The following is a 13,518-nucleotide window of genomic DNA, read 5'->3' as shown; positions in this document are numbered from 1 at the left end:
CTTATCTTACTTACACAGTCAGCTACCTCATTGCGCCTCTTTTTTTCTTTGCGTCATGTGCTGTTTGGGGAGGGTTTTTTGGAAGGGACATCCTGCGTGACACTGCAGTGCCACTCCTAGATGGGCCCGGTGTTTGTGTCGGCCACTAGGGTCGCTTATCTTGCTCACACAGTCAGCTACCTCATTGCGCCTCTTTTTTTCTTTGCGTCATGTGCTGTTTGGGGAGGGTTTTTTGGAAGGGACATCCTGCGTGACACTGCAGTGCCACTCCTAGATGGGCCCGGTGTTTGTGTCGGCCACTAGGGTCGCTTATCTTACTCACACAGCGACCTCGGTGCAAATTTTAGGACTAAAAATAATATTGTGAGGTGTGAGGTATTCAGAATAGACTGAAAATGAGTGGAAATTATGGTTTTTGAGGTTAATAATACCTTGGGATCAAAATGACCCCCAAATTCTATGATTTAAGCTGTTTTTTAGGGTTTTTTGAAAAAAACACCCGAATCCAAAACACACCCGAATCCGACAAAAAAAATTCGGTGAGGTTTTGCCAAAACGCGGTCGAACCCAAAACACGGCCGCGGAACCGAACCCAAAACCAAAACACAAAACCCGAAAAATTTCCGGCGCTCATCTCTACATTAAGATAGAGGGCTACTCTGCATTTTTGAGGGACACCAGCAGCTGGGAGTGCAGATGTATCTGAAGAGAGACACTGTGATAACGTTTTAACTGTCACTTCAAATATTCACCCTCACCCTTTCATCAACTGCAGTGCCATTTCTATTCTATTCTTTAACAATTCTGCTTGGTTTACTTCTTATAACCATGAGACTGAGAGGTGTCTGGACTGTGTTTAATACATATTTTACTTTTCTGTTTATCACTAGGCAAAATAATGAATGCACAGAAATATGTTTCTATCTTGCGGGCATATTTATCAATATTATTTTTACTAAAATAATGGAAAAAGGGTGTTTTCAAATCCTCTTCACATTATTTTAGTATAACTATGGCCCTCATTCTGAGTTGTTCGCTCGCTAGCTGCTTTTAGCAGCATTGCACACGCTAGGCCGCCGCCCTCTGGGAGTATATCTTAGCTTAGCAGAATAGCGAACGAAAGATTAGCAGAACTGCTAATAAATAATTCTTAGCAGTTTCTGAGTAGCTCCAGACCTACTCACAGATTGCCATCAGCTCAGTCCGTTTAGTTCCTGGTTTGACGTCACAAACACGCCCTGCGTTCGTCCAGCCACTCCCCCGTTTCTCCAGACACTCCCGCGTTTTTCCCTGACACGCCTGCGTTTTTTAGCACACTCCCGGAAAATGCTCAGTTACCACCCAGAAACGCCCTTTTCCTGTCAGTCATTTACCGATCAGCAGAGCGACTGAAAAGCGCAGCAGAATCCACAGCAAATCTGCTAAGTTTTTAGTTAAATAACTATGCGCATGCGCCCTGCGTGCCTTGCGCATGCGCAATTAGCAACAAATCGCAGCATAGCGAAAATCGGCAACGAGCGAACAACTCGGAATGACCACCTATGTACTAATGGGCAATTGGAGGAGAATTTGCAAAATTCTACTCCAAGCCCTTAACCACTTAACTGACAATTTATTTTTCCAAAAATAATTCAGAAATTGTTGGGGGGTTTTACGAGTGAATTAGGTGAAGAAAATGTATTTAACCTTATCAAAAATAATTTTATAATAAAATCTATATACTGTATATATATATTTATAAAAAAAAGTTTTTTTCAAACATTGGAACATCAGACCGGCACCATTGGAACATTGCGACCATTGCGATTTTTTTTTTTTACAGTTGCGGATCCATCAGGTACACACTTAGACTTATTTACATCTCCCCAGCGGCTGCTATTGTCTGCAGCCATCGGGTGGCAGATCCTGCCATGCTGACCGATCAGCAGTGATCGGCAGCATGGCAAACACTGGGAGAGGGGGCAGGGAGGCAGAGGGACCAGAAGGTCCCACTGAAAGCTGCAGCTGCATTAAGTTTCTCTTCCCTGCAGCTGAACACGCTGTGTATCTGACTACTTGCATCAGATCAGATAAGGTACCTGTGCGACCAGATCAGATAAGGCACTTGCTGGTGTGGTCACATCAGATACGACCATGCCAGGCAAGAGGTTAACTTAATATCGCATTTTTTTAGTAAGCAGATCGCATTTCCCATTCTGGTTCCCATTCCCGTACCATGACAGGTTGTGCATGTAATATTATTGTCCCTTTAAATACCCCAGACAGAATGTACCTCAGTGTTGTTGCTTCCTCACATAAAGCAAGAACAACAAGCAGTCCTGGGGCTGGCTTGCAGGGTTAAGTCACAGTGAGTTCCCAGAGTCTTAGTACAGTTGCTATTACAGCTGCCACCCAGGAGCGTATTAAGTGAGGATGGAGGTCCATGTGCAGTGTGCATCTAGGCCCCCTTCTCCCTAGTTGGTGTAACAAGCTGCGCCACAGTATACTGTGTATGCTCATGCTCAGGTCTCCAGGCAAATGGTGCACTGGCCATTTTCCCGTTGATTGTAGATTGCCGGGGCATCTTCCCAGGGATCTGTGCAGCATTCCTGCTGCTGATCCTGGACTATGTAGAGGTGTATGGGCGAAGGGTGTGTGACATGGGGCCCCCTATACCAGGGGCCCATGTGCAGTGCACACTCTGCACCCATTATAGATACGCCATTGTTACCACTGTTACTACAGTCAATAAGTATTGGTTCAGCCCAGTGAATGCCGGTCTCCAAAGTGCATACAAGTAGTTGCTTCATTTTTATTCTTTTTTCTTTTAGATGGCAAAATGTAAAAGCAATGAACAAATGTCTTTAGATTTACAATGGATTAGGAGTGCATGGAAATAGCTGTTACTTACAGTGGTCATATGGACTGAATGGAAACAGGGATATGACACTCTTATTTGTGTTCCATGTGCTGCTACAGATAACACTCATGTTTAAAACATGGGATACAGTCAAAGCGTCTTTAACCTAAAGTAAGTGAATTAAAAATAGACAAAGTGTTAAGGGAAAAAAACAATTACAAAGTGAGTTATTGAGTTTATTTTAAAACATTTAGGGGCCTATTTTTTAAGATCCATAATTTTGCTTGGTTAATTAAGATTTGTTACTGCCGTTGTTTGCAGCAAATGTAAATGAATAAATGGGACAGCTTAGAATGCGCTGTCCAGGCAATGACTTTGCATTATTAAAACCACCTTCACTGCTTGTTTATTGCAGTGCACAGGATATATTTGTACAGGGCATGTGCACACACTAGACTGCAAAGGGTTGGATCCAAAGATCTAGAACACAGTGGGCCTAATTCAGACCTGACCACAGCAGCAAATTTGTTAGCTAATGGGCAAAACCATGTGCACTGCAGGTGGGGCAGATATAACATTTGCAGAGAGAGTTAGATTTGGGTGGGTTATATTGTTTCTGTGCAGGGTAAATACTGGCTGCTTTATTTTTACACTGCAATTTAGAATTCAGTTTGAAGCTGAACACACCCCACCCAAATCTAACTCTCTCTGCACATGTTATATCTATTGCAGCTGCATACAGGATCCTAGTCATAGGCTGAGACACACTCCAAAAATGGTCATGGCATACTTTGGCTTTGCCGCCACTCCCGGTTACTTACCACCCCCAAATGGTGCCTGGTTGACAATTACTTTGCAAATAAATCCTCTTGCGGTAAATGTAAAGTGTGACTTAGATGCACGCGAAGACTGACGATAATTGCCCAACTGTGAAAACATCGGGTTTGCTTACAATTGGGCCCATGTCATGTGGGAAATCACCGGGTCTTCTCTGCACACAAAATCAATTAAGCAATTCAAGTGCAGTGAATAACTTGAAATGGCACAAAGGTAAACTACTAGAGGTTAAAAATGAAAAAATATTCACTTTCAATGTTATAAAAACGCAAGAGGACAAGTTAAAACTTTCAAGCATGGACAGTGGACTACTGAAGACTGAAAAGTCTTAAGGATCAAGAATCAAGGAAAATTTGAAATCTTTGGTTTATCAAGTAGGGTTTTGATTTATGCCCTGTTGAGAAGGCAAAAGGATGGTTCCTCAGTTTGTGGGGCTTGTGTACCCCATGTTTTGCTATTAAAATTATTTACTTTTTACATTTTGGGTTTTTGCATGATTGTGTGACTGGCAGCCTGGATATAATGGCTACCACACCTAGTTGGTCAAGGGTTCATCCTACAGCAATCCTACAACAATGTCCCAAAAAAATATCTTGTCAGAACCTTTGAGGGAAAAAAACAAGACAGTAGGCTTCAGACGATGGAATGGCCAGCACAGTTTTCAGACCTCAACCCCAGCGAGATGGTTTGGGATGAACTGGATAGAAGAGTGACAGCAAAGCCACCAACAAGTGCATACACACTGCCCGATCCGTCGGGGACTGACATCATGAACTGGGTGGGCGTGTACACACGACGGAGTTCACAGACATATCGCCCGTACACACTGGCCGACGGACCCGCCATATATCGGCCGTTCAAGAGAACGGCCAATATATCGGCCAATGTGTACCCACCTTCAAGTTCATTGCCGTACGTGGATCTTTGTAATCTGAGCGGCTCTATTTAAAACTGTGTGTACTCCCATTCTCTTCCCCCTTCCCTATTTTTTCTTTCTGTATCCCCTTCCTTTCTTTGTGTAAATGCAAAATCTTAATAAAAATCAGTATTTAAAAAACATTTTTTTATTACATTGTGTTAAAGAAAATGATTCTAATTGTTCATTTCCAATTAGACTTATTAAACTGCATACATTTCAACAAAAACTGGAAAGATGAGCAGGTTCTAAAATTTTTGACCAGTGGTGTATGCGACAAATCCCCCTTGCTTAAATGTTACCTCTTTCCATAGTAACGGCGAAACATTATGTGTAAAGGACAGACATAAGCGCTATACTCACATATTTATTATTATTAGTTGTCAGATGTACCACACAGCTTCTAACATGAACATTGGGGGGTAGAGAACAGAAGCCTTTTATAGCTCTGTAAAAGAGAGACAATGATGACATACAGCATATGTACATCATGCAACAAATTACTATGTCCTGTTTAATGCATTGTGTACTTTACTGCAGGTTACAAGACCAATACTGGAAAGAGGCTGGTAGTAAGGATTAGAACAGTGATTTTCAACCTTTTTTTACTTGCGGCACATGGAACCAAATTTTTAAATTGCCAAGGCACACCATCAGTTTCCCACAGAAACAAAAAAACAAAAAACACACATTGGCCCTCACAGTAAAAAAAAAATCCACACATACATTGTTTTTTTCTGTGTAGGCCAATCACATTGCTCCCCACATAAATCAATCACATTGCTCCCCACATAACTCCTATTGCTCCCCACATGAATTATTCACATTGTTCCCCACATAAATCAATCACATTGTTCCCCACATAAATCCTATTGCACCCCACAGGAGAAATAAAACAACAGATATTAGCCCCTACTGGTCAGCTGTCCTCTTCCCTGTCCCTCAGTGGCGGGGGTTGTTCATAGTGGAGTGCTGCAAATACTGAGCAGGGGGCGGTCGGGCAGGTGTGGATGTGGGTGGGCAAGGAAAGCTGTGGATGCAGGCGGAACTGGAAGATGTGTATGCAGGCGAGTGGGCTGGCTGGGTGGTGAGACACGGCGCCCGTGACCTATGATATCCCACCGCCGTGTCTTCAAGGCATAGGTCACGGCCAGAGCATGACTGATCCTCTAAAAAGAGCCCGGGCCAACAGTTCACTCCGAAGGTGCAGGAAGCGGCTCTGGCTCCGCGGCACACCTTGCAGCTGGTCGCGGCACACTAGTGTGCCACGGCACACTGGTTGAAAAAGCCTGGATTAGAACGTAGAAAGAAAAAGGTGGGTGGGAAGGTGCAGATTTAGGATTAGGCTACAAAAGTCATGGCCCAGTGACTGTTGCCACTTATATACAGGTTATGCATATTTAAGCCTACCACTTTCTAGGCTCTTGATAAGTTGCAATGGGTGTGGTTCATTAGTTTGACATGAGTTAGGTCGACAAATTGGGTCGACCACGTTTGGTCGACATGCATTAACGTGGTCGACCCAATGTATGTCGACCTAACTAACTCATGTCGACCTAATGACTACCATCATTTACAATGACTTGGTGCTGGCTGACTTCCTGCTGTACGTGACTTAGGGGGTCTAGTCATAGAGCAGAGAAAAGCTTTTCTCTGCTTAGTGCTGTTGACAGAGTTTCTGTGTAGAAGTTCCTAACATCTCCAGCGGCACCCCCGCTCTGTGGCTGAATAGCATCACCGTACTTTAGTATGGTGAGTGCGATACATTAAAGGGCGGAAAGATCCGCTTTCCGTTTCTCTGCTGAGTTCAGATTCGCCCTCTCAGGATAGTATAATCAGTGAGAAAAGGCAGGGATGATCCGCACTTCCCTGCTCTCTGCCTGTCACCCGCACTTGCTCTGCCTCCTTTCTCCTTTATACAGTTTCCCAGAAGCCACTGCTGCCTCCAATGAGCTGAGAGCCGCCAATGCATGCACAGAAAGGACCTGCCTGCCAACTCCACGCTTTGCAGAGGACCACAGCTGAAGACGGGATAGCTGGAGCCCTGGATACTGGATTGTTTTGCCAGAAAGGTAAGTATCCATGCATTGCTACTTAACAAAGCAACATATCGCATGGAACCACTGCAATATATATAGTGGAAAGGAACAATTCTCTTTTCACTTTCCTTTTCCTTAGATACCCAACTGACTGATACCCAGCTCTGTCTGACTCCTCCCACACCTACTTGAGGAGAGACAAGTTACTGGCTTTCATAAATCACTTCTTCCCTTCCATTGTGCACTGGTGGATGATATTAATGCTTGTCATTTGGTTTTAAGGATGTAAAATGTAATTAAAATCCATCCACTAGAATGTAATACATTGCATCTTATGCAAATGTCCTTTGGATCCTCACATGTCTTTACCACAGTTACTGTGGGCTGTTGTGGAGCATAAATGAGTATAAATACATTTAAGTGAAACATTTGCTTCATCCTTGTAAATTTAAGGGATTTTCAGACTGAATATTTTCTATGAATACCTTGATTGAAGTTTGTGAGCCTTGCAAGTGACATAGACAATATAGGAAACCATTTTTACACTCAAGCAAAGCACGCGATCATCCATTTAATTAAATACAAATACATATGCTGTAACTTAGTTGCTTACAATTAGCTGTTTACCGTGTAAACACTCTCAGGGGATCACCCAGTATTACATCATGTTCTATGAAATTATAACACATTCAATGCTTGATGGATCTGGAGTTGTCTATCAAACAAAAGAAATAATGCCACAACTGCATGTTATCCGGATGGTAGCTGGATCGCTATTGGTCGACATGGGAAAAGGATCAATACAGTAAAACAGTCGACACTGGACAAGTCGACACATGAAAAGGTCGATATGGCTTTTTTTACAATTTATTTTTATTTTTACCTTTTTCATACTTTACCATCCATGTGGACTACGACTGGGAATAGTAACCTTGCAATGCAAGTGGATGCTGTACACTAATTTGGGTTCCTCATCAGGTTATGCAAAAAAAGACACAAAAAATGGTCAAAAATCTCATGTCGATCTTTTCATGTGTTGACCTGTCCCATTTCGACCATTTCACGGTGCCTATCTTTTTCCCATAACTACTATGTCCATGTCGAACAATAGTGGTCAAGCTAATCCAGGTTGACCCACTGATCCATGACTTAACTGGATGTGTCTATATACATGGAAGTCAAAACGGTACTAGATATTTTTTGCCATTAAAGGCTATTTCTAGAGATGAGCGCCTGAAATTTTTCGGGTTTTGTGTTTTGGTTTTGGGTTCGGTTCCGCGGCCGTGTTTTGGGTTCGACCGCGTTTTGGCAAAACCTCACCGAATTTTTTTTGTCGGATTCGGGTGTGTTTTGGATTCGGGTGTTTTTTTCAAAAAACCCTAAAAAACAGCTTAAATCATAGAATTTGGGGGTCATTTTGATCCCATATTATTATTAACCTCAAAAACCATAATTTCCACTCATTTTCAGTCTATTCTGAATACCTCACACCTCACAATATTATTTTTAGTCCTAAAATTTGCACCAAGGACTAAGCTAAGCGACCCTAGTGGCCGACACAAACACCTGGCCCATCTAGGAGTGGCACTGCAGTGTCACGCAGGATGGCCCTTCCAAAAAACCCTCCCCAAACAGCACATGACGCAAAGAAAAAAAGAGGCGCAATGAGGTAGCTGTGTGAGTAAGATTAGCGACCCTAGTGGCCGACACAAACACCGGGCCCATCTAGGAGTGGCACTGCAGTGTCACGCAGGATGTCCCTTCCAAAAAACCCTCCCCAAACAGCACATGACGCAAAGAAAAATAAAAGAAAAAAGAGGTGCAAGATGGAATTGTCCTTGGGCCCTCCCACCCACCCTTATGTTGTATAAACAGGACATGCACACTTTAACCAACCCATCATTTCAGTGACAGGGTCTGCCACACGACTGTGACTGATATGACGGGTTGGTTTGGACCCCCACCAAAAAAGAAGCAATTAATCTCTCCTTGCACAAACTGGCTCTACAGAGGCAAGATGTCCACCTCATCATCATCCTCCGATATATCACCGTGTACATCCCCCTCCTCACAGATTATCAATTCGTCCCCACTGGAATCCACCATCTCAGCTCCCTGTGTACTTTGTGGAGGCAATTGCTGCTGGTCAATGTCTCCGCGGAGGAATTGATTATAATTCATTTTAATGAACATCATCTTCTCCACATTTTCTGGATGTAACCTCGTACGCCGATTGCTGACAAGGTGAGCGGCGGCACTAAACACTCTTTCGGAGTACACACTTGTGGGAGGGCAACTTAGGTAGAATAAAGCCAGTTTGTGCAAGGGCCTCCAAATTGCCTCTTTTTCCTGCCAGTATAAGTACGGACTGTGTGACGTGCCTACTTGGATGCGGTCACTCATATAATCCTCCACCATTCTTTCAATGTTGAGAGAATCATATGCAGTGACAGTAGACGACATGTCCGTAATCGTTGTCAGGTCCTTCAGTCCGGACCAGATGTCAGCATCAGCAGTCGCTCCAGACTGCCCTGCATCACCGCCAGCGGGTGGGCTCGGAATTCTGAGCCTTTTCCTCGCACCCCCAGTTGCGGGAGAATGTGAAGGAGGAGATGTTGACAGGTCGCGTTCCGCTTGACTTGACAATTTTGTCACCAGCAGGTCTTTGCACCCCAGCAGACTTGTGTCTGCCGGAAAGAGAGATCCAAGGTAGGTTTTAAATCTAGGATCGAGCACGGTGGCCAAAATGTAGTGCTCTGATTTCAACAGATTGACCACCCGTGAATCCTTGTTAAGCGAATTAAGGGCTGCATCCACAAGTCCCACATGCCTAGCGGAATCGCTCCCTTTTAGCTCCTTCTTCAATGCCTCCAGCTTCTTCTGCAAAAGCCTGATGAGGGGAATGACCTGACTCAGGCTGGCAGTGTCTGAACTGACTTCACGTGTGGCAAGTTCAAAGGGCATCAGAACCTTGCACAACGTTGAAATCATTCTCCACTGCACTTGAGACAGGTGCATTCCACCTCCTATATCGTGCTCAGTTGTATAGGCTTGAATGGCCTTTTGCTGCTCCTCCAACCTCTGAAGCATATAGAGGGTTGAATTCCACCTCGTTACCACTTCTTGCTTCAGATGATGGCAGGGCAGGTTCAGTAGTTTTTGGTGGTGCTCCAGTCTTCTGTACGTGGTGCCTGTACGCCGAAAGTGTCCCGCAATTCTTCTGGCCACCGACAGCATCTCTTGCACGCCCCTGTCGTTTTTTAAAAAATTCTGCACCACCAAATTCAAGGTATGTGCAAAACATGGGACGTGCTGGAATTTGCCCATATTTAATGCACACACAATATTGCTGGCGTTGTCCGATGCCACAAATCCACAGGAGAGTCCAATTGGGGTAAGCCATTCCGCGATGATCTTCCTCAGTTGCCGTAAGAGGTTTTCAGCTGTGTGCGTATTCTGGAAAGCGGTGATACAAAGCGTAGCCTGCCTAGGAAAGAGTTGGCGTTTGCGAGATGCTGCTACTGGTGCCGCCGCTGCTGTTCTTGCGGCGGGAGTCCATACATCTACCCAGTGGGCTGTCACAGTCATATAGTCCTGACCCTGCCCTGCTCCACTTGTCCACATGTCCGTGGTTAAGTGGACATTGGGTACAACTGCATTTTTTAGGACACTGGTGAGTCTTTTTCTGACGTCCGTGTACATTCTCGGTATCGCCTGCCTACAGAAGTGGAACCTAGATGGTATTTGGTAACGGGGGCACACTGCCTCAATAAATTGTCTAGTTCCCTGTGAACTAACGGCGGATACCGGACGCACGTCTAACACCAACATAGTTGTCAAGGACTCAGTTATCCGCTTTGCAACAGGATGACTGCTGTGATATTTCATCTTCCTCGCAAAGGACTGTTGGACAGTCAATTGCTTACTGGAAGTAGTACAAGTGGGCTTACGACTTCCCCTCTGGGATGACCATCGACTCCCAGCAGCAACAACAGCAGCGCCAGCAGCAGTAGGCGTTACACGCAAGGATGCATCGGAGGAATCCCAGGCAGGAGAGGACTCGTCAGAATTGCCAGTGACATGGCCTGCAGGACTATTGGCATTCCTGGGGAAGGAGGAAATTGACACTGAGGGAGTTGGTGGGGTGGTTTGCGTGAGCTTGGTTACAAGAGGAAGGGATTTACTGGTCAGTGGACTGCTTCCGCTGTCGGCCCAAGTTTTTGAACTTGTCACTGACTTATTATGAATGCGCTGCAGGTGACGTATAAGGGAGGATGTTCCGAGGTGGTTAACGTCCTTACCCCTACTTATTACAGCTTGACAAAGGGAACACACGGCTTGACACCTGTTGTCCGCAATTCTGGTGAAATACTTCCACACCGAAGAGCTGATTTTTTTGGTATTTTCACCAGGCATGTCAACGGCCCTATTCCTCCCACGGACAACAGGTGTCTCCCCGGGTGCCTGACTTAAACAAACCACCTCACCATCAGAATCCTCCTGGTCAATTTCCTCCCCAGCGCCAGCAACACCCATATCCTCCTCATCCTGGTGTACTTCAACACTGACATCTTCAATCTGACTATCAGGAACTGGACTGCGGGTGCTCCTTCCAGCACTTGCAGGGGGCGTGCAAATGGTGGAAGGCGCATGCTCTTCACGTCCAGTGTTGGGAAGGTCAGGCATCGCAACCGACACAATTGGACTCTCCTTGTGGATTTGGGATTTCGAAGAACGCACAGTTCTTTGCGGTGCTACTGCTTTTGCCAGCTTGAGTCTTTTCATTTTTCTAGCGAGAGGCTGAGTGCCTCCATCCTCATGTGAAGCTGAACCACTAGCCATGAACATAGGCCAGGGCCTCAGCCGTTCCTTGCCACTCCGTGTGGTAAATGGCATATTGGCAAGTTTACGCTTCTCCTCCGACAATTTTATTTTAGGTTTTGGAGTCCTTTTTTTACTGATATTTGGTGTTTTGGATTTGACATGCTCTGTACTATGACATTGGGCATCGGCCTTGGCAGACGACGTTGCTGGCATTTCATCGTCTCGGCCATGACTAGTGGCAGCAGCTTCAGCACGAGGTGGAAGTGGATCTTGATCTTTCCCTAATTTTGGAACCTCAACATTTTTGTTCTCCATATTTTAATAGGCACAACTAAAAGGTGCCGAGTGCCGACAACTAAAACTGCCGAGTGCCGACACAGAGGTAGCTACAGCCGTGAACTACCGTACTGTACTGTGTCTGCTGCTAATATAGACTGGTTGATAAAGAGATGTAGTAGTATGTATGTATAAAGAAGAAAGAAAAAAAAACCACGGGTAGGTGGTATACAATTATGGACGGACTGCCGAGTGCCGACACAGAGGTAGCTACAGCCGTGAACTACCGTACTGTACTGTGTCTGCTGCTAATATAGACTGGTTGATAAAGAGATGTAGTAGTATGTATGTATAAAGAAGAAAGAAAAAAAAACCACGGGTAGGTGGTATACAATTATGGACGGACTGCCGAGTGCCGACACAGAGGTAGCTACAGCCGTGAACTACCGTACTGTACTGTGTCTGCTGCTAATATAGACTGGTTGATAAAGAGATGTAGTAGTATGTATGTATAAAGAAGAAAGAAAAAAAAACCACGGGTAGGTGGTATACAATTATGGACGGACTGCCGAGTGCCGACACAGAGGTAGCTACAGCCGTGAACTACCGTACTGTACTGTGTCTGCTGCTAATATAGACTGGTTGATAAAGAGATGTAGTAGTATGTATGTATAAAGAAGAAAGAAAAAAAAACCACGGGTAGGTGGTATACAATTATGGACGGACTGCCGAGTGCCGACACAGAGGTAGCTACAGCCGTGAACTACCGTACTGTACTGTGTCTGCTGCTAATATAGACTGGTTGATAAAGAGATGTAGTAGTATGTATGTATAAAGAAGAAAGAAAAAAAAAACCACGGGTAGGTGGTATACAATTATGGACGGACTGCCGAGTGCCGACACAGAGGTAGCTACAGCCGTGAACTACCGTACTGTGTCTGCTGCGACTGGATGATAAATAATGATATAAAAAATATATATATATCACTACTGCAGCCGGACAGGTATATATATTATATAATGACGGACCTGCTGGACACTGTCTGTCAGCAGAATGAGTTTTTTATAGAATAAAAAAAAAAAAACACCACACAAGTGAAGTCACACGACGAGTGTTTAACTTTTTCAGGCAATCACACAATATAGTATACTACTAACTATACTGGTGGTCAGTGTGGTCAGGTCACTGGTCAGTCACACTGGCAGTGGCACTCCTGCAGCAAAAGTGTGCACTGTTTAATTTTAATATAATATGTACTCCTGGCTCCTGCTATAACCTATAACTGGCACTGCAGTGCTCCCCAGTCTCCCCCACAATTATAAGCTGTGTGAGCTGAGCACAGTCAGATATATATACATAGATGATGCAGCACACTGGGCTGAGCAGTGCACACAGATATGGTATGTGACTGAGTCACTGTGTGTATCGTTTTTTTCAGGCAGAGAACGGATATATTAAATAAAAACTGCACTGTCTGGTGGTCACTGTGGTCAGTCACTAGTAAACTCTGCACTCTCTACACTTCTACAGTACTCCTAAGCTCCAGTAAATCAGGTCAATCTCTCTCTCTCTCTCTCTCTCTTCTAATCTAACTGGTGGCACTGGTCACTGGTCACACTATCAGCAGCAAGTAGTACTCCTCCTATATGCTCCCCAAAATTTGTGTCTCTCTCTAGTACTCTAGTCACTCTAAACGGAGAGGACGCCAGCCACGTCCTCTCCCTATCAATCTCAATGCACGTGTGAAAATGGCGGCGACGCGCGGCTCCTTATATAGAATCCGAGT

General features: G+C 44.7%; 1 protein-coding gene across 1 annotated transcript in view; it reads right to left on the bottom strand.

The window, feature by feature from the left end:
* The window catches only part of IL2RB (interleukin 2 receptor subunit beta), a 133,429-nt gene that overhangs the window by 29,748 nt on the left and 90,163 nt on the right, over window positions 1-13,518 (bottom strand). Inside the window, exons 4-5 of the mRNA XM_063940655.1 lie at window positions 4,956-5,040; window positions 2,891-3,005 (exon numbers count right to left, since the gene is read on the bottom strand). Coding sequence (XP_063796725.1) covers window positions 2,891-3,005; window positions 4,956-5,040 — 200 coding nt within the window. The remainder of the gene's footprint in view (window positions 1-2,890; window positions 3,006-4,955; window positions 5,041-13,518) is intronic.

The sequence above is a fragment of the Pseudophryne corroboree genome, chromosome 9 (genome assembly GCF_028390025.1).
Source record: "Pseudophryne corroboree isolate aPseCor3 chromosome 9, aPseCor3.hap2, whole genome shotgun sequence".
Taxonomy (NCBI): domain Eukaryota; kingdom Metazoa; phylum Chordata; class Amphibia; order Anura; family Myobatrachidae; genus Pseudophryne; species Pseudophryne corroboree.
This window is presented reverse-complemented; position numbering and strand designations above follow the sequence as displayed.